This window comes from Gastrolobium bilobum, unplaced genomic scaffold, assembly GCF_033153095.1.
Source record: "Gastrolobium bilobum isolate Gb01-03AN ecotype WA unplaced genomic scaffold, APGP_CSIRO_Gbil_v1 utg28982, whole genome shotgun sequence".
NCBI classification, from domain to species: domain Eukaryota; kingdom Viridiplantae; phylum Streptophyta; class Magnoliopsida; order Fabales; family Fabaceae; genus Gastrolobium; species Gastrolobium bilobum.
The window spans coordinates 40,062-66,458 of record NW_026899952.1 but is presented as its reverse complement, the minus strand read 5'-3'; the positions used below and the strand labels follow the sequence as shown (position 1 = coordinate 66,458).

Here is a 26,397-nt window from a genome sequence, read left to right as displayed (position 1 = left end):
TCTCATCAAAATAATACTTGCGTGTTTGGGATGGTTTTTTTTTTTTTTTTAACTTCTCTTCTTCTTATAAGTAAAAGTTAATTCAAACAAATTTTGACAAAAAAATTTATAATAAAAAAGAGTTTTTTTTTATAATAAAGAAAAAAGCCAAAAATCCAAAATTTCTAGGAGAATTTGTTTTAAGTTGTATTAATTTTTTTTGAAATATGTGTTTTTTTTTTAAAAATGAACCGTTTTTAAATAACTTTTAAGTTAAAAATTTTATATAATCTTCAAATAACTTGTAAGTTTTAGCTTAAAAATAGTTTTTAGCTAAAAATAAAAGAGCTCCCAAACAAATTCATAAATGAAGAATATTACTCTTATGTTATATGAGAGAATTTTTCTCTCATGCACTCACAAATTAAAGGTGAGATTCACTCTATATTTTTTTTCTATCCTCTATTCTCTCTACTATAATTTGTGATTACATGAGAGAAAAATTTTCTCATGTAACATGAGAGTATATATACTTCAACATTTTTTTATTTTGAATATAAAAAGATATAAGAAATCGCATAAAAAATATGGTGTATAGGAATCATTCTCATAATATAATACTAATGTTGAATTGTATAGATAAAATTGGAAAATTTTCCAATCTTATTGAATTGTATCAATTGCCTCCTATGAAATTTTTCCAGTCCCCCTTCCAATAACTATTGTTCTCTCTTTTGTTACGAGTTGTTATTTCTAGTCATAATCAAGTAGAATTTATCACCGTTTTTTTTATTTTTAAGTTCAGATTTTATTTTGATAAACAAAACTCCAAACAGAAAATAAGGGTAAAATGGACAAGTTAATTTAATTACTAGCAGTGTTAAAGGTGAACTTGGATGAAAAAAACCATACGGAGGTAATTGATGATAAAAAAAAAACATAAAGGTGTAAGTGATAAAAGAGTAAACTAGATAAGGGGTTTATGAACTTTTCCCAAAATTATATTATGATTAATCATGTTAATTTAACTAATCCTACATTTTTGTTCTAAACAAATAAGGTGAAAACCTACTTAATAAGTTATTTTAAAGTGTGATAGAGTGATTTCAGCAAATTCGTTACTTTTACAAAAATTCAAAGATAAAAACTCTCAAATTTTTAAATACGAATATGTTGTAGTTATTTACGTCCAATTTGAGCAAGACGATTCACGCCCAAACCAGGCGAAAATGCCATGTCATTCATGCCCACTTTAGGCGTGACAATTCATGCCCAGGCCAGACGTGAATGCCTTGGCCTATATATCCTATTTTTTTCACTTTTCACTTCCACACCATCTCTCTACCTTCTCTCTAAAAATGTTCTCTGACTTCTCTCTAGATTTCTTGTGCAGTTTTTGTGTGCAGCAAAGCTGTGTCAAACAAATAAGTCTTAATATTTGGTTTCTTTATTTTTTAAATAAAACAATATACATGTTATACTAGTGACCTAGGAATATGTTAGTGACTTAGAAAATTGCTAGTGACCTAGGAATTTGTTAGTAATTTAGGCAATTGTTAATGACGTATGAACTTGTTAGTGTTTTAGGCAATTGTTAGTGACGTGGAAATTGTTAATGACTTAGAAAATTGCTAGTGACCTAGGAATTTGTTAGTAATTTAGGCAATTGTTAATGACGTATGAACTTGTTAGTGTTTTAGGCAATTGTTAGTGACGTGGAAATTTGTTAGTGACTTGTGAATTTTTCATTGACCTAGGAATTTATTTGTGGACTTAGGACAAAAAAACGTACATGTAATTTAATATATTTTTTAAGTCTTGTATTTAGGCATGTAAATTATTTGAAAATGAAATTAATTATAACAAAGAATTTAATTTTGTATAGTACATTAATTATGGCTGACTCATCATCTTCCAAGTCACCTCGGTCTACATCCAATCACGAGGCTAAGCCATCGGATCCCACAACACATGTACTTCCAGGACCATACATGTGAGAAGTACTTCGAAGGCGCACATATGTTTCACAGGCTGTGTGTAACAAGGAAAAGGTTCGCAAATTGAAGACTAGACGCGGTAGGATGCAAGGGAGACCTTTTCCTGACGATATTCCTGACATTGTCGCAGACTACCTTTTCGCAGGCTGGCTTCCTACATGTCGCACGCATGTGACATATTCAGGTATGCATCTAAGAGTGTAATATATTAGAATATTTTAATTTTAATACAAAATTTGGAAAACTTACGTACTTGATAATTTGGTTGATTTGACATTCTGTCAGCATGTATTTCAGATTAATTCCTCCCAGACCATTGCTCTGGTTGAAAGGTGAAGACTAGGGACACATACTTTTCACATGATGCAGGGCGAGATGACCATCATCCTACAGGATGTCGCGGCTATCCTGGGATTGCCGACAATCAATATATGTGTAATGTGGAATTCCATTCCAAAAAAGAGGAACATCATCACCTAGATGTACGAAATAATACCAGTAACAAAAAAAAATACATAAAGCATACGTGTAGATTTATGTATATTTGTATTTTTTACTAACAGACCTTCAGAATGTTGCAGTAATTGAGTTGAGTCGATGTCATGATTTTTTGGGACATGAGACTCCTCCACAACATTATATTCTAGGATTTGAGTTTCAAGTATACTATGTTCCTCATCATTGTCTGAAGCACTAGCATATCAGCAAGAAGACAATCTTCAATTGCAATATTTTTATCATCGTCATCATCACCATCGTCATCCATAACCCACGTAGGGTCATTTTCATCTTCTACAAACAGATTAACAACTGGAGCAATAGATGATGATGCATAATGAGAAGAATTGAAATCATCTGACCTCATAGATAAAACAACATCATCTGCTCCGGCAATATCCACGTACAACTCTAAAAACTTTTTCCTTGACTGGTTGAAGAATTCCCCCATTACCATATCTACGTCTTCATCCTTGCATACTAATGTATTGTGATTCGCACCATATTCTTACCGTGACCAGATTGATAGATTGCTTACCTTCAAGAGCTAATTTTTGACAAATTTTCTGATGCAGCTCGCTAACTGTTGAGTTGCGCATGATACGTGTGTTGACCTTTTCTCGCCTTCAAAAACTACACCACGTTGACCTTCCATTTTAATACTATTATAATATAAAAAAACACAAATAGAATCAAAATGTGAACTCATTCTTAAATATGTAAACTAAAAACACAAAACAGAGTATGCATAAGCAAGTGATGTTGTATGAAAGAGTAAGAGTTTATGATTTAGAAGAGTTGCAAAGAATGTGGAGATAATAAGTGTTTAAATAGAAAAGAAGTAAAATCACGTTCAAAATAGGCTGAATAGGGATGTGAGTCATGCCCAAAAGTGGTCTGGATGACGACATGGGGCGTGAATTGTCATGCCAATAGGCTGCAACATATTCGTAAATAAATTCAAAATAATTGTATATTCATATTTATTTATTAAAATAGTAATATTTTAAATTTTTTTTTTTGTTTGGAGTTACCCAACTCTAATTATCTCTTTGAGACGAGTTGGCTCCCTCCGGTATTCCCACGAGCTTCGACTCTTTGAGCCCCCTCCCCAAGAATGCATTCAGCGGGAATCGAACACATATCTAACCCCACTATTTTTTTTTTTTTTTTTTTGCCATCTTTGCATCTTTACGATGTATTTTGAATAAATAAAAACAAGTGGGAAAACATCCAAACAACGAAAACTCTCCAATTCGTTACCTTTCCTTTGGAAAGAAACTCCAAAAAAAAAAAAACTCCCAAATTTTGAATTGGAAGTGGAGAGTGGCAGTGTCGAATGGCGTCGAGCTTGCAGAAGATGGAAGGGGACGAATCCGTTCTCTTACGCGTCACTCATTCTAATCTCAAGACTTTCACCGCTGACATCCGCTTCTCGCTTCAGGTCCCTTTTCCTTTCCTTTCCTTTTCCCATTACGCGCGACTTTTACGTTTGAAAAAAGCGCTTTTTCTTGATTCGATTCTTCTGATAGCTGTCGGTGGAAGCCGTGAAAGACAAGCTCTGGAAAAAATGCGGTACTTCCGTAAACTCCATGCATCTCGAGCTATACGACGACGTTCGCAACAAAATTGCTGATCTCACTGATAATTCCAAACCCCTTGGATTCTATTCGCCTCTTGAAGGGTTAGTCATTTTCATTTCTCTTTTTTATATACATATATTTCTCTTTTTATTTTTATTTTTATTTTTTATTATTATTATTCAAAAAAATTCATGCATTTTTCTCATCTTGTACTTGGTATTCGATTGTGTGAGTGTTGTTTTATTTTTTATTTTTTCTCAATTGCTTTGCCTATTGTGCGTGTTTAGCAAGCACCTTTGTTTTTTTGGCGGAAAAATTGTTGTCCATTTGGGTGAAATTGTATAAATTTGGAGTGATGATGTGAATTCATGATCAAGCCTATGCCAATTTTATGCTGAGCTTACCTTAAATAATGGCTTAATTTGCTATTTTCATTTTCTATGTCAGTGTTTGCTGAGTTGGGTTAGAGAGTGGTGTTGAGGTTTATGATATCTGCTATGTTTTCATAACCAGTGGAATCTTCATTTTCAAATGGGTTACAGTCAGTTATCGGCATTTTTTAGTATAAGGGTAGAAACATGTGAGCCTAAAGTGTTTTTTGGTTCTGCTTGAGTGTTATTATAACACCCACGTGTAGAGTTGACTTAATAGCTTTCCTTGTATTCTATATTTGGGGATAAAGCATAAATTTTTGAAGTCTGGGGACAGATTTAAAATTCCTTTTATTTTATTTTCTTAGAATTTAATTAGATAAGAATGACTTGGCATTCATAGAATACATCACTTGCCACCTAGTTATTTGTTTTAAAAAGAAATTTTAAGAATATATGGATGCATGCTAAGGTGTCTCCCGGATTATGGTATTGGGCTCATACGATTGATACTCATGGAAGTGGGAATTAAAGGTTTCCTTCCCATTGTGTGCAACGATGGCCTGAACATACACCTGCTCCACTTCAATCAAATTGAAGGGTTACATGCATCATGATCAAAATTCCAGCAGTTTCATTTCTCTACTCTTAGCTTTGAACCTTTTGAAACTTGAGAAAAACAGAATTCCGTTTTCCTTCCTTTGCATTGCACTCCATTGTCTTAGGAGAAAGATCAATTAAAGGTGGGGTAAGACCACAACTTCTGCTTCTGCATGTGCAACCGAGAAGGAAGTTGATGGGGGTATATATAGCTTTGTGGAACGACACCTTACGGATGTGAGGAGCATGTACTCCTTGTCTGAAGATAAACCATAATTTCAAGCCTCTTTTGTTTTTAGAGTGTAAAATCAGAATTTTCAAGAGGGATTAGGAAACTGACATCAAGACTTCGTTACAGACTTAAAATGGTAAGCTTGAGAATTTCTTTTAATACACCTTCCCTTTGGTAGTCCTAGAATCTGTCATAATATGATAAATAGTATGATGTAGTAGAATATGTGCTTCCATGATTATGTGATAGATGCTTGTTGAATTTTAAGTGAATACTACATTGAATGTGATTGAGATACCTCGGATGTGTTGTTTGAAATCCTTATAATGTGTGAATTGGTTGTGATGCTTTTATGAGTTATGATCGTATGATGTAAAAAGGAGAACTGGCCAGTTAATTAACAAGTACAGCCTCTTAGGACAACAACCCTATCTTGAGCCATCTCCGTGGAGACAAAGAGAAGTCTCTTAGTTAAAATGCCTATCTTGGAATGGGCTCATGGGGGCAGATAAGGACAATTGTGTGTGTATAATGTTTTCTGATTTATTCTTGAGAATGATGTCTAGTGCTATGTTAATTGTATATATTTTAAAGAAGTTCAAGTACAGGTTATGGACTTCCATGGAGGAACAATTATAAAGAAATTTTCAGGCTTATTGAGGTAAGACCTCACCCTATTGTGGGCTGCTTTTGCAGGCTATGAAGAAAGAAAGAAGGACAGCAGTAGTTGCCCAGAGTAGTGCATGTCTTTCTGATTATGGCTGAATGTGACCACTTTTAAATTGTTGTTTCGGGGATGTAAATGCACATGTTAGTGTATGAGTGGTCTGATTTTGTTGAAGTTTATTTTAATATGTAATGGAACCTATGTATCCAACCCCCCTAGATGTGCTTATGTGTAGAAAAACCCAAATGCTAGACTCAACTGTAACAGCTTATAATCTGCCATTTTGTCATGTGTATTTCCCCAGAATAATAAAGCTAGGCAACCTTGAAGTGGAATATTGTATGTTTTTGATTGCGAAGTTTGTTTTATAAAGTATTATTGTTGGATATTTTGCTGTCCAGGGGGAATTTGGATGCAGCTAATAATTCAAGCGTTAGGAGACCTTGGAAAATGGATATTACATTCAGTTATAAGATTCTCCTAACAATTCACCAACCAATTATCATCCTTGCTATGGAAGTGTAACAATGGGTCTATATCACTTAAAGAAAGAAAGGGAAGGAGAGTAAAAGTAGAGAGGATAATCAAGTAGGAATACCTTCCCCCTCATTAGACCTATATCTCATTAGTTAAGCTTCAAAGAGATGCCAACTATTAAGATAGCACTTGATAGGAAAGCAACTTCAAAAGGTTTGAAGCCCAAAACAGATAAATGGTCTGGCCCAATTTTAGTGTATCAACGAAGAGCTAAGGCAAGAGAGGGAAAGGGGGGTGTTGAGCTGGAATGAGTTAGCTTTGGCCCTGTGGTGCTTGATTTCGGTTAAGGAGAGAGAGTATGGCATAATCTGTTAGTGTGTTGCTTTATATGAGTAGTTTAGTGTGGGGAGTGTTTCTCCAAAGCAGGGAGCATTGTTGCTCTTATTTTCCTTGTTCTGCATTATACTGTATTGGTGTTTTTCTGCATTCATATATACAATTTCTCCCAATTTTTCAGATAGGTGAGTTAAATCCTATCAAATTGGTTCTCTCGTTGAGAGAATTTAGGAGGGAGAATTTTGACAGTTTATGTTCACACGAATGACGTCCCAAAGGATCGATGCTCTAGATGCACGAATGGCTGCCGTCAAATCATCTCTCAAGTCACAAGAGACGCTTCTGCGTTCTCACGATGTGGCGTTGAAAGCTCACACCTCCCATCTTTCTGACCTCTCGACGAAGTTGGGTTCTCTGGTTACAAGTGTTGTTTGATCGCGATGAGGCTTTGAGACAACTTAAGCATCATCTTTGCGGGCCCAAAATTCTATGAAGCGACAGGCTGACATCCATCGCAGGGAACTCCAATTTGCTGTGGGTGATTGGGTTTATGTGAAGCTTCTCCCCCATAGCCAAGTTTCGGTCTCTAGGTGTAACAGTCCTAAGCTGTCTGCCTGTTTCTATGGCCCTTTTCAGGTTATTGCTCAAGTGCGCCCAGTGGCCTACAAACTGCTCCTTCCAGAAGCATCACGGGGTCACCCGTGTTCCATGTATCTCAGTTGCGCAAAGCCATTGGTAGTGCTTATGCTGAAGGCCACCTTCCTCCGGGACTAAATGTTGAAAACACTATCATTCCTGAACCAGAACTGTCCTGGCCATTCGCAACTTTGTGGATCAGCGAAAATCATGCAATGAGTGGCTCGTGTTTTGGAAATCTAGACCAGTGGAGGAAGCCACTTGGGAAAAGGAAAGTGATATCCGGGGGCAATTTCCTACATTTTGCCTTGAGGACAAGACGAGTTCTAAAGATGGTGGTATTGATAGCTTGAAGCCCAAAACAAATAAATGGTCTGACCCAATTTTAGTGTATTAATAAAGAGCAAAGGAAAGAGAGGGAAATGGGCGTGCTGAGCTGGAATAAGATAGTTTTGGCATTGTGGTGCTTGATTTCTGTTAAGGAGAGTATGGCATAATCTGTTAGTCTGTTGCTTTATATGAGTAGTGTTAGTGTCACTGGGGTTCTTTAGGCAGAATTTACATTTTTCTTTCTACAGGGGTAAAGAGGGGCTGAGGAGTGTTTCTACAAAGCAGGGAGCATTGTTGCTCTTATTTTCCTTGTTCTGCGTTATACTGTATTGTTCTTTTCTGCATTCATATATACAATTTCTCCCTATTTTCCAGATAGGTGAGTTAAATCCTATCAGCACTCATGTCCTATAGTTTAATTACTTGACCACTACCTTATCTCTTAATAAATGTGTGTGATCATTGATGCACTTGATATGTTCTGTTTTTTTGAAAAGCGTGGCATGGGGTATTGGTTGAAATTTTGCTATTTGTTGATCGTATCTTCATTAAGAACTTATTGCATGAGTTAGAGCCTTCCCTGCGCTTGAAATCATGAAGTTCAACGTATTGGGTGCACACGGAGCGTTATAGTTATGGTCTCACTTTTTGCATCTGCTTTCCTAATAGCAATGCATACGACGATGCTTTGAGAGTAGAGTTGTTGTTTGACTTCTCATGACATGTTTGTTACTCCATGGAATTTTCAGAAGCAGCAATTTGTTGCTTTCAACATCTGACTTGTTTTTAATTCACTATTTGAAGCATCCAACATGGTTTTTTGGTTCATCAATCTGGTTGGTTATTCTCCTGTTGCAGGTTTCGTTTGCATGTTGTAGATCTTGATCCATCATCTGTCACATCTGGTGGTTGGTTAGAAGATACTTCCTTGGTGGAAAAATACAAAATTTCTGAAGAAGCCTATAAACAGCGAGAAGGCATGTCCTCCCACCCTCTCCCAAAAAATAAAACTTATTTTTATCCACTTCTTTTAAAAAGTGTAGCGTGCGTATATTAGCAAATATCTGTGCTTAATCTATATTTGGCATTGAGTAATTAAAAAAGCAACCTTTACCTTTATAGGAAAGATTTTGTTAATGTGTGGCCTTAGGGCATTGGTTAAGGAATCAAAATTAGAAATTATTAAATGAAAAGTAGAAGCGTCTAATGTCTTAAAATCCAAAAAACATTTAATACTTTCTTCTTTAAATAATTATTGAAGAGCAATAGGTGCTATTTTTATTCCTTAATGGTACATGTTAACAAAAACCTTACAGATAAAATTAAAATCAAGTTTGGGAAAAATCAATGTATATATACTTATGAGGACAGAACCTACTCTCTAGTTGAACACCTTGGAGAAATTGACCTTTTCAATTCCCTTGAAATTTAATTATGTTGTTTTCTGTTAGTCATGTTAGTTGGAAGGTGATGAAGCTGGTTTTTACTGATCAAAACATTGGAGACTAGCTCCTTACAAGAACATAAAGAAAATGCAGAAACTAAAAGATAAACCTAGAGTTCTGTATATGTCCAGAACCTCCTCCTTCCCCTTCAGCCCCTCCCAAATCCCTCTCTCCATTCTTAGCTTGCCACATGTAATCCTCCCTAACCAACTTCCCTTCTGTCTTGCTAACAGATTTCTTCTTGTTTGTGCTAGTTGCTACCTCTATATTGGGCCTATTGTGTTCAAGCCCTTTTCTTGCTTTCCTTTGGTCTTAAACATACTTAAGGGGTCAACATACCATTTTGTTGTCTACCATAGAAGTAGAGTATATGGCCCTAGCTGAGGGTAGAGGAGAGGCTAGTTGCATGGTCTAAATCTAATAAGTGATTTTAAGTTGATAAAAAAGATAGATGTTTTTTGTAATAGAGTGTTATATATTTAGCAAAGAATAAGATGTATCACGAGGGTACCAAGCATACCGATGTTAGATATCACTTCATCGGGGATATTGTATCACAGAGCACTTTGGTTGCATAGGAAATTTCTACTCTTGTGAACCTGGCAAATATAATTTGAATTTGTTTTGCACGCTAGTATAGGCATTTCCTGGACATGGTTGGAGTTTTAAGAAGTACCAATTGGTGCCCTTCGAAGGGCAAATGGTGGGGATGCTGAGTTGAGTCATGTTGATGATAGGGAGAATACAAATGAAGGGGAAGAATTGTTATAGAGTTGCTTGTATAATTTTGGGCTTGGTCTGTAATGTGATCCGACCCAAAAAGCCTGTGGTGCGACCAGACAAGGATTTTTCATGGAGATTAATGGTGGAATCATTAATCATTAGAGTGTTTTGGGATTAGAATTTGAGTATTAAGTGGCTATTTCTTGTAACATTCATTTATCATAATGATTTTTCCCAACGTTTTTGCCTATGGACACAGGCCTATTATTAATTGTTGGTTGAACCACATTAAATTTGTGTCTCTTTTTCTCCTTCTTATTTTCCATTTGCACACCTGGTTACAACAAATTCTGCGAATGGATGATGGTTGACTATACTTGAAAAGTAGGATTGTATTATGTGAAAATTGTTTTTTACAAATGTACAAGACCTCTCTATTTATAGAGACTGAATGACCTAATGGGCTAAGGCCGAAAAAATTTTTAGAATGAAAAATAAATAAAAAATAAAAAATTACAATTATTAATAAAAATAAATAATTACAATTATTTACAACAGTCACCCTCAAGCTGAGAAATAAATATTTATCATCTTGCTAGTAAGTTCTTGAAATCTATCTGAGGGAAGTTCCTTCGTTAGAATATCAACTAATTGACGCCCAGAAGGAATGTATGGAGTGGCGATCAATCCGCTATCTAGTTGATCTGGATTGTGAGTTATACAAATTATTGACTTATCACAAAGTAGCTTTATAGGTGCTTCATATCTTATTTTAAAATCATCAAGTATAATCTTCAATCACAATAATTCACAAATGCCTTGAGCCATAGCTCGAAATTCAGCCTCTGCACTTGACCTGGCAATCACATCCTATTTCTTACTCTTCCATGTTCATAGTAGTTAATTGCGTCCGCAATAGCACCGCGAGCCGTGCCGTATGGGCGTTGCGGTGCCTCGCCGCAAGGCGCCGCGCCGCGCCGGAACGCAATAGCGGCCATTGCAATCGCATTTGCGGCCATATTGCTGTCATAAGACAAAATGTCAATTTTGTCCTAAATTTAAATGTTTAACAGAAAAAATTTAAGGGTTTTTTAGTCTATCCACGTCTCTCTGTCACTTCTGCTATCTCTGCCTTTAAAAAATGTTTCTTTTTGTCATTATTTCGGTCATATATCTATTCCGCTATTTCCGCAACCGCAACCTGCTATAACGCTATAGCGTTTTTCGGGGTTGGCCGTGACATGCCGCAATCCGCATTTGATAACTATGTCCATGTTACTAAGTTACCACAAAGGAACATATAATAACTAGTGGTAGATCGACGGTCAGTCACAGATTCAGCATAATCGGTATTAGTATAAACTTCTAAAGAGGGATTGCCATCATGTCAGAATAACAGTCCTTTACCAGGAGTGACTTTAAGGTACTGGAGAATTCTCTCCACTGTATGCATGTGTTTTTCTTTTGGATTATGCATGAACTGACTCACAATACTAATAGCATAAGCTAGGCCTGGTCTAGTATGAGCCAAATATATCAGTCTCCCAACTTGTCGTTGATATTGTCCTTTATCAACTGGAGGACTTTCCTCTTCGTAACCAATCTTGTGATTCTGCTCAATAGGAGTACTAGAGGGTTTACACCCAAGTTTCCTGCTTCTTTAAGAAGATCAAGAACATATTTCCTTTGACTAATAAAAATTCTTTCCTTTGAATGAGTTACCTCTATCCCTAAGAAATATTTCAATCTCCCAAAGTCTTTAATCTCAAATTCAGAGGCTAGTCTTGCTTGTAGAATGTGTCTCTCTGCAATATCGTCCCCTGTTATAATGATGTCCTCAACATACAAAAGGAGCACAGTAAGTTTCCCATCTTGGGAGTGCTTAAAGAAAAGTGTGTGGTCTCCTTGACTCTTTTTGTATCCTAAGGTTATCATAACCTTAGTAAACCTTCCAAACCAGGCACGAGGCTTTCTAATTCAAACCTTCTAATTCATAACCTTAGTTTCCACACAAGGCTTTCTTTAACCTACAAACTTTATTTTCCCCATCCATAGAGTCAAAACCAAGCAGGATTTCAATGTAAACTTCCTTTTCTAATTCACCATTAAGGAAAGCATTCTTCATATCAAATTGATTTATTTCCCAGTTGTGATGGGCAACAAGAGCAACAAGGCTCTCACAGTATTCATCTTTGCAACTGGAACAAAAAAGTTTCTTCATAATCAATGCCATAGGCCTGAGTATAACCTTTGGCGACTAATCGAGCCTTATATCTCTCAAGAGTACGATCAGAATTGTACTTTAGGGCATAAACCCATCTGCACCCTACTGCTTTCTTTCCATTGGGTTTATTAACAACCTCCCATGTTTTATTCTCCTCCAAGGCATTCATCTCCTCTTGCATGGCCTGAACCCAATTCTCATCTTTTAATGCTTCAAGCACTAATTTTGAGATGTAAATGAAATCTAGTGCTGACATAAAGTTTTTGTGCTGCATAAAAAAGTTAATAGAAGAAACAAATTGAGAGATAGGGTGTTGGGTGCAAGATCTTTTTCCTTTTCATAAGGCAATGGGTAAGTCATCAGAGACATTGGGTAAATTATAATAAGCAATAGGTAAGTCATCAAAGACAATAATCATGTTCAAAAACAAGAGATTCAGGATTTACCAGTTATTCAGATGATTGAGGTTGCTGATAAAGCAGTATGAGTTGTTTCCTCCTCTCATATACCAATTCAGGTGTCAAAATTTTCCGTATGTCAGGTGTTTTTGAAGGTTCTGACATATTAGGAGTAGATACATGAGGGAGAGATGTAGGAGTAGACAAGGACGACCAAGACTCAAAGAAGGAAGGGGACAAGTCTGCTGAAGAACTGCTCTCCCCCTGAAGATGAGAACCCTGGAAAAAGGACTCAGATTCATGAAATGTGACATCCATAGAAACAAAAAAATTTCGACTTGGAGGACGATAACACTTGTCATCTTTTTTGTTAGGGGCATAACCAAGGAAGACACACTTAAGAGCCCTAAGATCCAACTTACTGCGATGTTGTTTATGAACATGGACAAAGGCAACTCACCCAAACACTCGTGGCGGAAGACTCTGCAAAATAGGAACAGAAGGAAAGAAGGAAGTCATGGAATGAATAGGACGAGTATTTTTAAGGACCCGTGAAGGTAAGAGGTTGATCAAAAAGGCTGTAGCTAACACGGCTTTTCCTCACTAAGAACTAGTAGTGCTCTAGCGACTTCAAGGAGGTGACGATTTTTTCTTTCAGCAACCCCGTTTTGTTGAGGTGTATCAACATATGTGAGCTCATGAATCATACCTTTGGCTGAAATGAATTGCGACAGACATTGGTTGACGTACTAAGTACCATTATCAGATCTTAATCTTTCAATATTCTTAACAAATTGAGTTTTGGCCATGTGATAAAATCGGATAAATATCTCTGGTACTTCAGACTTGTCTGATATCAAGAATATCCATGTAATCCAAGTACAATCGTCAATAAAAGAAACAAACCATTTTGCACTAGAAACACTATGCACTTTAGAAGGGTCCCAAATATCAAAATGAATCACAGAAAAAGGTTCAATGCTTTTGATGGCACTAGAAGGAAAGGACACTCGATGGTATTTTGCAAATTCACAAACTTCGCAATGAAAGATCTCAACTGACTGATTTAGAAATAGAGAAGAAAACATTGACTTCAATAGACTAAATGGTGGGTGCCCCATACGCTTGTGATGGGGCCAAATCATAGACTCTGTAGTAGAAGGATGACTTGTCATCAATAGTTGATTTTTAATATCATTTGTAGCATGTTCTAGAAGGCGATAATACAACCCACCCTGCTCCTCAACAACTCCAATTATCTTTCTCGTGGTAAGATCCTGAATAACACAATGAGAAGGGAAAAAGGTGTTAGAACAATTCAAATTAGTTGTAAGCTTTTGAGTGGAGAAAAAATTAGTGGAAAATGGAGGAACATAAAAAACATTTTTAGAAACAAGGAAGGTTGAAGTTGAATGTTACCAGAACCAATAACTGATTTATGGGATCCATTTGCTACGGCTATAGTATGACTACTAATAGTAGGATGATAAAAAAGAAAAAACTCACAAGACAAGTCATATGATCAGTTGCAACAGAATCCAAAGTCCATAAGGTTTTAAAATTAGTGCAAGAAGCAAGAAGAGATGTAGAACGTGTGTACTTACCCGACAAGATCAAAGAACTGTCATACGGCTTACACAAAGTATCAATAGCGGCCTTAAGCTGCTCCAACTCCTCTTGCCGATTATTCACACATGGAGTAACATTATCACACTTCCCATGAAGGTGAAAACACATGTCACTTGTGTGTCCAGTACTCTTACAATAGGTGCACCAACGTCCCATGGATAAAAACAGATCAAAGAGAACAACCCAAAAGAAATGGATAATTATAAATGAATCAAAAAGGTCTCCAGAGAGCCCAAATAGCAAAACAACTTTAGGTTTGAGTCTAAACAGAAGCAAAATTATCAGATTTGCAAAATGAGGAACCAGAAAAGGCCAAAAAATGTGCAACTTTAGGCAAAAAACGCACAAACGTTCAACCATACGATGCTGTAGAAGCCTCTGAACGTCCCAAACAGCAACAAAAAAAAATCAGATCTGATCAAAGGAGGCACGAGTGGCCAAAATGATCCGATTTTGATGACAAGTTGAGGTCTCTGAACGTCCCAAATAGCAAAAAAAAAAAATCAGATCTGATCTAAGGAGGAGCGAGTGGCCAAAAAGATCTGATTTCTATGACGAGATCAAAGACCCATTGCTGGAAAAATGTCTGATCAAGAAGGTAAGAAGATTTGGAACTGGGGAGCCAAGGCAAGTCCAACTGATGTGGTCTGAGGAAGATCAGAGTTGAAAAGGCACAGCAACAGTAGCGGTTTTTTTTTTCCTTGGGGGGGGGGGGGGGGGGGCTGTTTGGGTTGTTTTGTTATTGGGAAATGTATGTAGATTGATTGATTTGAAAAAACGGAGTCAAGCAGTGGTCTTCTTGATCCAAAAGGTCTCCGGAAAAATTTTCCGGTGGCGGCAAAAGGCAAACAAATAGGGTTCCGCTCTAAAGGTGGCAGTTGCGGAAGCAGAGCCCTCAGGATCAAGAGCTCTGATACCAACTTGAAAAGTAGGATTGTATTATGTGAAAATTGTATTTTACAAATGTACAAAAGCTCTTTATTTATAGAAATTGAATGACCTACTGGGCTAAACCCAAAGAAGATTCTAGAATGAGAAATAAATAATTACAATTATTTACAACAACTGTGTTTTACTATGCTGTATCAGGCACATTCAGAAAATATAAAGAGAAATTGACTTCCCAAATTCCGTCAACTGTTGAGGCAAACGTAAGTATTTGATTGATTTATCTTGCTTAGTCTGATGTTTTAGTCCTCTTTTATCTCATATATAGCCCAAAATAATCTAGTACTTTAGAGTTTCTCATATCTATTATTGATTAGGCATTCATTACACAGATACCTGACAACTACATGGAAGACCCCTGTGCTAATATCAAGGTTTGTTAGTTATGATATCTATGCTTCTTTGTTCTCTATTAACATAGAATTGTTGTTTTTCTTTTCTTTCTTTTTAAATATAGTTGTTGATATTATAAGGTTTTGGTGGAACATCAATATAAAACAACACCTTTATCCCAAACTAGTTGGGGTAGATGGCAAATAAATCCAAATGAAAAGTACGAAAAGATTGAAGAAAAAAAGATAAAAATAAAATTTTAAAAAAATATAAATAACACAAATTTTTTTTTTGAAAATAAAGATACATAGGAGAGAAACATACATAAGGGGAAAAAAAAAGAATAAGAAAGTAAAAATTAGAATAGAATAGAATAGGTAGAAAAGAATAAGAAGGTTTAGGCGGAAAAGGAGGAAAAATAGAATATAGAGACACTGTGAATAATGAGGTTAAATTGATAGGAGATGTAATGATAGATGTGCGTAAAACACTGACCTACTCTTATTCTCATTTAGACTAATAATAAGGTCGTGTACTACGGTAGTACAACTAGTACAGTACAAGCCTACCCCAATAAGACTACTAACATATTAAGATTCCTAACATAATAGAAATGTAACATTACAAATGTCAAGGACCAATTATCCCAAAAACTTAAGCTATTAGTGGTGGCTCAAGAATAGGTTTATATATCTAACACATGCCCTCATGCAATAACCTTTAGAGCTTTTTAGTGTAGACATTGCACAGAAATTTACCTGTATTACGAGTTTGTAAGTTTTCTTTTATTTTATTATTTTGTTTTTGTTGTTGATTAGTTGTTAGACTAGTATTTGAATTTGGTTGAATAAGTCTTGCCAGTTTCCATAAAACTATCAGACGTGGGTAGAGGTAGTCTTACCTATTTTTATACAAGTTTTTAAGTTATTGTTACTTGGTGCTCATGTGTAATTTCCTGTTTAATTAGAGTTTGATGAATAAAGAGCTATGGTTGAAATCATACTTGTTAGTATTAGTTAGCGGCCAACCCCGAAAATGGTATAGCAATGTAGCGGGTAGCGGTGTTGCCGCTACGGTGAAGTATTAATTCCACATATATTATACTAACAGTCTAATACAACACAATTATAAATGCTCAAACATAAGAAGTCACACAAAATCAAACACAATTCCACAATCAATGTCAAATAAAAGGAACATAAAGGAAGAATCCAAAATTAAACATAAATGAACAATGAATTCCACAAAATAGCGGATAGCGTCGCGTTGAACACCTGTACACACCGCTACTTGTGTTTACCAAAACACATAATCCTCTTTTAATTTTCTCTGCTCTTGCTCTGCCATACTTGTGTTGCACAAAAAACAGCCAAGATAGGGGAAAAAAACCCAAAGCAGGACCTTGTATGTACCAACCTAGTGCTGAAATTCAACTTAATTATGAAGATTGTGGTGTCAAGAATCAAATTTCTGAGCACTTGGTCATACAGACTCAGGTGCCATGCCAAGGACCACTAATTCCAAAAGCTTAAAATATTAGGTAAAAGCTCAAGAGTAGTTTTATATATCTAACAACAAATAAACATACTAAAGAAAATAACCTATATATGACATGGGATCCATAAACCATAGCTGGAAAGACTATTTGTGTCTGAGATGTCAAGAATTTCAGGAGGCGCTGTGGTGTCAAATAGAATTTTAGGAGGCGCTTAAGTTTTTGTGAAATTGATGATAAAATGGGGGAGAAATGAAAGGGTATGGAATGAAATTAATTCTGATCATAGAATTAATTTGATGGATACAATCGAAGTTAACCAAGAAGAAAAGGAAATAATTAAGTAGAATCATATTGCAGAACAGATCTCAATCATTTATTGCCATCGAATCTAATCAAGAATTAGTTCTGGATTTATTCTCAAATTCAAACATGATCCATTTTTCCCCTTGCAATCTAGTTGATCTATCAGCCTTGACCTGAAACAATAGGCAATAAGCTAGATGAGCATTATTTGGAAGATAACTTAGCAAGATAGCTGGAATGACGAACAACAAAAAAAGCTGGTTGATATGTTAGATGGGCTAGCCAAACAAATTAAAGGCATGTGTAGCCAAATTGTCAATATGAATTGAAATGCTTTTAGCAGTATGATGTGGCCCAACCAACTAGAGCCCAATGAACCTAAGTTTACACTAGGAACAAACACAGGAGAATTTGAACTCCTGCTGAATGAGCAACTGTGCAATAGAATTTGGTTTCTTAACCAAATGGAATCTGGTGGTTGAGTAAGGAGTGGGAGGTGTAGGACGAAACCTTTGGTCATTTTGGAATATTGGGATTGGGTTTGGTAGATACTCTTACAATCCAATTGCAAGGTATGGGACTTGGAGTCCCACATCGGAAACATAAGTTTTTGATGTGGGGTTTATATGGACTTTGGGCTCTTCTATCTTACGAACTAGTTTTTGAGGTGAGGTTTTCTCAAGATTCGTATCAATTGGTATTAAAGCTTTCCACTATGTCTCCTAATTGCAATCGATGGCACGGCCTGGTGATGCTGGCATTGCAGTGTTAGCCCAGTGTTAGTAAAAGACTAGTCCAAAGTTAGCCCGTGTGGGCATCGGAGCTGTGGAGCGTAGTGGATTGTTAAGATCCAATTGCAAAGTATAGGACTTGGAGTCCCACATGGAAACATAAGGTTTTAATATGGGGTTTATATGGATTTTGGGCTTTCCTACCTTATTAGCTAGCTTTTGGGGTGAGATTCTCTCAAGGTTCGTATCAGACACTCAAAGTGTTTCTAAGGGCTCTGTTTCCTTTTTGTTCATTTCCCTTTTGTTGTTTGGTATAATTCAGTTTCTGTTGTAATTTGTTGTCTCTGTGAAACTTGGTGTACTGGATGCCATATTTTCCCGGTGCAATGTTATCTGGTGTTCGTTTCCTTTCCATAATTCTCTCTTAAAGTTTCTTGAGTCTATCATACTGGGTTGGATATATTGTTTTGATAGTGTTACAATTTGTATCAAGGATCAATTGCCAGTAATATACAAATGGGTACTGAATAATGATATGATATCACTTACTAGCAGTATGCTGTAGCCTCGGTTACTTAAATATTTGGATGAATTGTAAACGGTACTTATTTGTTTGATACATTAATTGTGTGTTTTTCTCTGGATGTCGTTAATTATGATTCATGCATCTAAACGAGGATATATTATGTATTTTCTTGTTCATGTTATTGTAATGCCTATCATATCACCTAATTTTAATGAATTAAATCTTTTGGAATTGCCATCTTATTACTCTACTCTCTCCAATTTTCAAAATATCAAGGTAGGATCCAGATGTGAAGTTGAACCTGGGGAAAAAAGGGGTGTTGTAAAATTTGTTGGTCGGGCAGAACCACTAGGTCCTGGTTTCTGGGTTGGAGTACAATATGATGAACCCTTGGGCAAACATGATGGCATGTAAGTAAAATTACTATCTTTATATATGATATGCAAATCTGTATATATTAACTCCTGACTAGCTTATCATCTTAATTTTCTCCATGTGTTTAAATTACACAGCGGTGGCCAAATTATATAGACAAAAAGTAATAAATAGAAAGATCACATATATCCTAATTACCATATTTACATGATTTGGTTAGCCTACACTTATATTGGAATTTCCCTTGGTTATGTTACAGGGTCAAAGGAGTACGTTACTTTGAATGCCCTCCATCTCATGGTGGAATGGTTAGGCCAGTGAAAGTGAAGGTTTGTTAAGAACCACGTTGTAGTAGTCCTTTAATATTTGGATATTTTTCATTGTTCATGGTGCTTTTTTCTGATAAAAGAAAATTCATAAACACGAAGAAAATAAATGCAAAAGATGGTAGGATAAAGAATCCTCCTTGCTCATTATTGCATGTAGGCAAGGTTGTTACAATTCAAATCCTCCATGGAGGCAAGGTAGTCACAATTCAAATTTCTCTTCTGCCCCCGTACTCATTATTCCCCTATAGCATAAGAGTGCCTAACCATACTTGGCAATAATGTTGATATTTTCAATTATATTCTTTTTCTCCGCCCCCACCCCCTTCTTCGCTGATCATGCCACAACACATGTTGTATAGTTGAGGCTTCTTATGCAATGTAGCAATAATTGCCTTTGGAAAATCACACCCTAATCCCATGATGAAATATAGAAATAAAGAGGAAAGTATTAATAGGTCCTCTTATAATTAGCAGCATAAAATATCTTTAACTTCAGATTTGATAATAAAAGATCTCGGATTTTTAATCCTTACATATCCTTTCCAGGTTGGTGACTACCCTGAACGAGATCCCTTTGAAGAGGATGAAATATGAGTCTTCATGAGGAAGCTTCTTTCAATGTGCAAGGTTTCACTCTGTAAAAGTCAAATATTAATTTGTGAAACTTATATTTGTTGGTGTTTCTAGGCAGTGAACACGTAAAGTTTAAAAAAGGGTTTCAATTGCGGTTTCTGAGTGTTCGTATTACTGTGTGTGTGGGTAAAAAGAAATGATGATACAATGTGAAAAACAAAAGTTGGAAGCTCATTTCGATGATAAATCGAGAAAACAACAAAGTTGAATAATACTCTCTGGGGGGAAACATGCAGATTGGTACTTAGTAGACACCAAAACGAATTAGTATATCTTTTTTAAGTGCATATTGTTAAGACCAAAACGCTAGCTAGAAAGCTTAGTTTGTGCGGCCCTCTCTATTATTGAACACCATGCGTTATCAGGATTTTTTCAATTAAAACACAATTGAATAAAGACTTTTACATTCAGCCTTAATACTAAGTTTTGAGCTCCTCAAGTAACTCTTCAAGTACAAATGGTAATTATTGTGTCGGCAATTTCGGCCAGCATTAATTGAATTGTGCTAACCGTGTTTTTGACAAGAAATATGGCTGCTTGATGCTGTTAAAATGTTTTTTCAGAAAAAGCAAGTCCTAATGTTCATTTTGTCAGGTTATGATGATAAAATTATTATTCAGTTATAATATATTTGTTATTTCTAGTTTCTAGTTAAAATGTACTACAAATTACTCATTCTGAATGAAAATTGGGACTTGTTTGACTTGCAATGTTCTAAGGCATACAAATGGTTGGGAATTAAAATTACCATGTCACTTTAAGATAAACTAGCCTGTAAGCTATCTGCGATTTTACAATTAAACTGTCATCATGATGCACAATTGCATTACCCCTCGAATTAGCACTCGACTAAATGACACGCTCTTAGAAATTGATATTGGAAAACAGTAAGCAAACAAAATCGATTTAAAATTGACCCCACGCAACGATAGTTGCTGCCACTGGAATTCATGCATGAAAACACGTGCATATAGGATGATCTCCCAAAGTCTCATTTTGTGTTACTAGTACAATTAATTTTAATTGATTCTCAATCGATTATCTATTTTAAGGGGCAACAGAAGGAAATGGAATACAAACATAGTGTATCCAAACCCTTGACAATGCAGCCATTTGTTATATAATGTAGGTATTGTATCAACAACCACCAAAAATACCAATCTAACTGTGTTTTTCCATCGGTGTCTCAGAGTATCTACCTGCATGAGGATGCAGAAGTAAATGAATAACAAAAAAATTAAGTCTTATATTATTCTGTCCGAATACAGCAAAACAACTTATTCAATCTCTCTTTCCCTAAGTATATGAATCATATAAGTTACACATTTTTATTGCAAAATTATACCTGCATTTTGTATATAGTGAAGTTTTCCAATATCAAATAGCAAAATTGTTTTTGCCCAAAATAAAGAATAAATATCAAAGATAACTAATCAACATATAACACTCAGACAATTGCTTGCTTTAAAAACCTGATCCTGCCAATACTGTAACCACTTACATCAATGTACCCATTGGTCACCTTGTCGAGCCTGCTCAATGTTGCTATCTATCACTTCATACTCCAAAGTTACAGTAGCAAGCCACATATTATATTGATCATTAGTAAACCATACTTAATTATTTCCCGGATTCAAATTCCTAATTTTTCAATTATAAAGGAGGCAATTTTACCACCATTGACAATAGGTATTGTCATAAAAAGACATGATAGATTCAATTATTCAAGCACTATTGGATCGAAGCACAAACACATAACCAGTCAATTTTATTTTGTGCAGTTCAGAGTTCATGAACCATAATAAAACCAGAAGTCTGACAAACAAATATAAACTGAAAAGCCTAAAAACAAATAAAAAAAAAGGGGGGGGAAAGGAATCGATTTTGGCTTTGGCCTTCATAGTACCTGTCAAAAGTTATCATGACAGATGAGTGAAAGAAGATAATTAGGTAATAGGAATCATGAGCAGCAAGCTGGACATCTTATCAAACCATTCTCATTACAATCTTGGCACCTTCTCAATTCCCCTTGTTCCCCCTCAAACACCTTCCTGCTACCATTGCAATTTGAGCAAGGAACAAACCTGGCATCTCCACAGGTCTCACACACAAAACCATGATCCAAAATGGGAAAACCTTTCAAGAGATTTGCCAATTCTCCAGATTCATTTAGCAGCTTGATTTCTTCTGCATTTCCCACATACTTTCCTCTTATGAAGACCATTGGCAAGGTCACTGTTTTGCCTCCAATTGCATTCTGCAACTCCTTCCTATAGGATGAGTCCATGGAGATGTCCTTTTCATCTACTGCAACTCTGTATCCCCTCAATATCATCCTAACCGAACAACAATCTTCATAAGTCTTGCGGATACCTCGCAAACTTGTAAAATAAACCACTATTTTATCCTCATTGATAGAAAATGAAGAACAACTCAAAGGGCTAGAAGATCCCATTGACCTTACACCTTTGTTACCGAGTTTCCTTGATGACAATGCTCGCAGGTAACTCCAAGCCACATTTGGGTCCAATTTAGCAAGCAGAGTTTCCTCAGATAAATGCTGCCAAAGTGGCTTCTTGGGTAATGATGATGATGGGGAAGAATAATTCTCCTCCAAGACAGCTTCTGATGATTTGAGATGTTTCTTTGCAGACCCATCAAATGTTGTGTAACTACATGAACTTGGCTTTTTTGAAGCATCCATGGGGGTGTCGTCAAAAATGGACTTTTGATCATCATCTTCATCTTCATCTTCAAGGCCATCCATGAGTTCCCAAGTGTTGATGACAGAGTCTGGGGACAATGACTGATCTAACTCTGTTTGGTTCACTCTTTTGGTGAGATTGGGGGGACATTCATGACAGTTAAAGTTGGGGTCTTTTTGGTCAGAGGGTTCAATCAGGATAAGGGAACCATAGGTGGTGGATGTGAGGGAGACAAGGTGGTGGGTATCACCCTTTTTGGTTGGAGGGTGATGGACAAGAGACATTGGCAGAGAGAGAGTTCTGGGAACTGGTGGTGAAGAATTGGAGAAGTGTGAAGATGTAGAATAAGAATAATAAGATGAAGCAAAAGAATTAGGAGAGTGAGAGTGATCCTCTGGGTTTTTGGACACTATGTTAACAGGTTTTGAGGCTGTACAGCCCATGAATAATGCTCTCAAATTGATTAATGGAAGAAATTGGTGTGTCCTGCCTCTACTTCTCTCTCTCTAAGAACAATGCCTTTTTCACCTACTCAAACTTTTGGGTGGTTTTGTTGTCTTCTTGGGAAGAACTTTGTGAAACAATGGTTGTCCTGTAGAGAGAGAAATAGCGAAAGAGGACTTAAGCGGTATTATTATTATTATTACTATTAAGATTCGCTTTTTTCCGAGGTTACTGCAGATAAGTTGTCTGCAGTAAATCTAATGCGACATTGTTTTGGAGCAGAAATCATGATGTTTTTGTAATTTTAATTTATTTCAGTGTTATTATAGTCTTTATAATTATAATTTTTTAATCTTTCAATCGTAAAATGATGTCGTTTTGGAAATAAATACAGATAACTTATATGCATTAACTGCAAAAATATTTTTCTGATATTATTATTATTATTATTATTATTGTTGTTGTTGTTGTTTTTCATATTATAAGAAATAATTTTATTTTCTATACATATAAAAGTATATGAGACTCATGTGAAGAGAGGAGAAAAAAAAAATAATATGGTCCTATATATTTTTATATATGTATAGAAGATAAAATTATTATTTATAATACGAGAGATATTAATCTCTTATTATTATTATTTGATTTGATGTTTTTATGTCATAAAAAATAAAATTATTTTTTATATATATAAAAGTGTACGAGTTTGATGTAAAATCTACGAAGAGAAGAGAGGAAAAAAAAAAAAAACATACGTCCCGTATATTATATCATAGTAAATAATTTTATAATATGAGAGATAAATCCGTTAATATGTGGGAACCTTAAACTTTTGAGGCTTAGGTGGAAAGCAAGACAAAAAGGAAAAGAATTGTATCGTGCTAGGTGAAAGAGAGCTTTCAAGTGGGTTAGATGAGGTACATCATTGGTGTCACATGGAGCACAAAAATCGGGGTCAGGAGCATTTTCTTAGAGTGACTAGTTAGTTGATAAGAGAGGATTTGGGGGCGGTTTAATAAGAGAAAAAAAGGATCAATGACCATTCGAAGATTTCTGTTAAATTTTTAGGGTATACATCTTCATATAGCGACATCTAAGCCTCTTTTTAGTGTATTTTCGGAAAGACCTATTTTCCTTTTCTTCTTTTTTTTCCTTTATTATTTTATGCGTGAGACCTATTTTCATGTGTGAAACACAATTTATTTGACTTTCCAGAAGGAGAACAGAACTTGGTCAAATTGAATTTCCAAATCTTTCATTCTTTAAAATAGTTACATATTCTTTCGGTTAAATTATGTATATTTCAAAAATGTTTCAAGCATAAATGATTATAAGGATATGTCCTGCATTGTTATCAAAAAAAAAAAAAAAAAAGGATATGTCCTGCATTAAACAAAAGATATGGTATTTATCCTTTTAAAAGACATAGAATTGTGTTCTTTTAAATAGGAGAAAAAGATAGACAATAAGAATTATGGAAGGGAAAGTGGATATTTTTTAATTTAAAATTAAAAATATCATCCTTTAAAATGATAAATATTTTTCCCTTAAACAAATTGAAAATTTAATATAATAATTAAGTCATGAAACTTTTCCTTTCAATAAGCCAGTGTCCCAATATAAATTGATCTTATTTAAATTTTTATTTGCATCCAAATAATATAAAAATGAAAGTAGTTTTACTTTTGACAATATCGTAAAAGACAAAGTAAAAATAGTATAATTATAAACGGAATTTATGCAGGTAAATTGGTACTAGCCAGTATATAAGATTTAGTGTAATGCTGATATCAAAGTTAATCTATTTTATTTCTGATAAGTTATTAAATATTTATAGCTTACTAATTCTCATAATAAACATTTATAATTAACATAGTATAATCAACAACTAGGAATAGTGACCAAAGTGCCACTCTTCTACAACTTATAGCTTCCACATACAACATTTATAATTAATGCTGCAGAGTTCGTTGGTGTCAATAGCGGACTACGTGTCCACTAGAAACGTGACACATCATCATACATAGTTCACTACTCCTCTGGGCGAACTTGCCCTCGTGACAGAGTGGTAAATTGCACTGTTGGCTTGGCATTTAGGGAAATAAGTTGTGGAACAGTGGCACTTTGGTCACTATTCCCAACAACTACGGGGATTATGTAATGTGCTGGTTGCAAATCGCAAGGCTAGCTGTAGCATTTCACCATGGTGTCATCAAGCATAAAGATGGAGCTCAACGGATAATATTATCTTATATAATATAATGTCAAATGCTGGATAATATTAAAATTTAATTAAGCCTTATACAATCAAGCCTTATACTATCAGGTCTTATCATATCATGTACACCAAACATGCCCTAAATGTCACAATCACTTTAAATGCAAGAATAAACCATGGTGGAACACAATTAGGGTGAAGCCATCCTAAGTCCTAAGAATTACTTTACGTGTGATTTCACCAAAATTCATTACTCCAAACGAAAGTTTTCACCTCCAATAAATATGAGAAATATGTTGGCATATCCCTTGCTATTGGATCTGAGTGTGGAGAAGGTTGAAGCCATGGCCTCGCTGCTTCAGTATATGCTACTCTACTAATGCAATTAAGAAACACATTGCAGTAAATAATGCAGTTTGTTCCATGATTAACACTCACAAACCAAACTTATGGAAATATATAATTTTTTGGTGACAAATACTTCATTACTTAATCTCAAACCTTAGGCCCCTTTGTTTTATCGAGAAATCCCAACAATTGACCAATTCTTACCTTGATTCACCAAAGGAAATAGGAAGAAAATTCTCCTCTTGGCAAAGAGCAAAGGCATGGATGAGAAAGGAAAAGGAAGAAAGGGGCAACAATGGGATGAGATAGAGGAAGAAGGAAAGTAATGATGTTTTTCTATCTTTTTCCTTTACCTTTTTCTTTTAAAATAGTTATCCTCGAAAAAGACAAGTTTAATATTTTCCTTTCTATCCAATATCAGTGTAGTTGCATCGGAACAGACAAGTTTTCTCAAATATGGATTGAATCAGGTTCCACCATATGGGATGAGTCCTGAACATACCTCCTTAATTGAGATACATGGAAACATCGTGAAGGATGGAAAACTAGGGAGGTGAAGCAAGCTAGTAGGCCAATGGTCCTACCCTACGCAAAGATCCTAACATACTCCTGTAATGAAAGTTAAAATGAGTGTACCTTATCATATAAGGTACACGCTCATGATGGTGAAAAACAATTTTTTTTTTATCTTTATGCTTTGTTGAGGAATTCGTAAACTCTTTTACGGTCCCCATGAGTTGCCTTAGGATCTACCTGTTAAAAAAAATGGGGTTTAAAGGTTATACCTTTCACTTAAAGACTCGAAATGTATAGCCCCTTTTAATGGTGATCCACACTATCATCCTTCAATGGCATGTGAGAACTCCTTCTTATTGATCCCT

At 35.5% G+C, this 26,397-nt stretch overlaps 2 protein-coding genes across 3 annotated transcripts; one reads left to right on the top strand and one right to left on the bottom strand.

Annotated features, from left to right (window-relative positions):
- The first annotated feature begins 3,749 nt into the window (after positions 1 to 3,749).
- Positions 3,750 to 20,010, top strand: LOC133294360 (tubulin-folding cofactor B). 2 transcript variants are annotated; one of them, XM_061493014.1, is made up of 8 exons: positions 3,750 to 3,918; positions 4,007 to 4,158; positions 8,565 to 8,683; positions 15,215 to 15,276; positions 15,406 to 15,447; positions 18,741 to 18,874; positions 19,099 to 19,168; positions 19,715 to 20,010. In XM_061493014.1, the coding sequence occupies exons 1-8, from the start codon at positions 3,814 to 3,816 to the stop codon at positions 19,760 to 19,762; spliced, it is 732 nt and encodes a 243-aa protein (XP_061348998.1). In that variant the 5' UTR covers positions 3,750 to 3,813; the 3' UTR covers positions 19,763 to 20,010. The 2 variants fall into 2 exon arrangements, with proteins under 2 accessions (XP_061348998.1, XP_061348997.1); XM_061493013.1 differs by having other exon boundaries at positions 15,391 to 15,447.
- A 1,751-nt stretch (positions 20,011 to 21,761) lies between these two features.
- LOC133294361 (uncharacterized protein At5g39865-like) lies at positions 21,762 to 22,949 on the bottom strand. Its single transcript, XM_061493015.1, has 3 exons — positions 22,898 to 22,949; positions 22,475 to 22,837; positions 21,762 to 22,423 (listed from the first exon to the last, which is right to left on the bottom strand). Exons 1-3 carry the CDS (start codon positions 22,947 to 22,949, stop codon positions 21,762 to 21,764), a joined length of 1,077 nt encoding a protein of 358 aa, XP_061348999.1.
- Between the last annotated feature and the right edge of the window lie 3,448 nt (positions 22,950 to 26,397).

Excerpts from the sequence above, each read along its gene's own strand:
- LOC133294361 (XM_061493015.1), bottom strand. The coding sequence starts at position 22,949 with ATGGGCTGTACAGCCTCAAAACCTGTTAACATAGTGTCCAAAAACCCA. Across the intron at positions 22,838-22,897 it reads AGTGTCCAAAAACCCAGAGG|ACTTCTCCAATTCTTCACCA; the intron begins ATCACTCTCACT and ends CTACATCTTCAC. Across the intron at positions 22,424-22,474 it reads AAAAAAGCCAAGTTCATGTA|CTGTCTTGGAGGAGAATTAT; the intron begins GTTACACAACAT and ends AATCATCAGAAG.
- LOC133294360 (XM_061493013.1), top strand. The coding sequence starts at position 3,814 with ATGGCGTCGAGCTTGCAGAAGATGGAAGGGGACGAATCCGTTCTCTTA. Across the intron at positions 8,684-15,214 it reads AGCCTATAAACAGCGAGAAG|GCACATTCAGAAAATATAAA; the intron begins GCATGTCCTCCC and ends ATGCTGTATCAG. Across the intron at positions 19,169-19,714 it reads TTAGGCCAGTGAAAGTGAAG|GTTGGTGACTACCCTGAACG; the intron begins GTTTGTTAAGAA and ends TATCCTTTCCAG.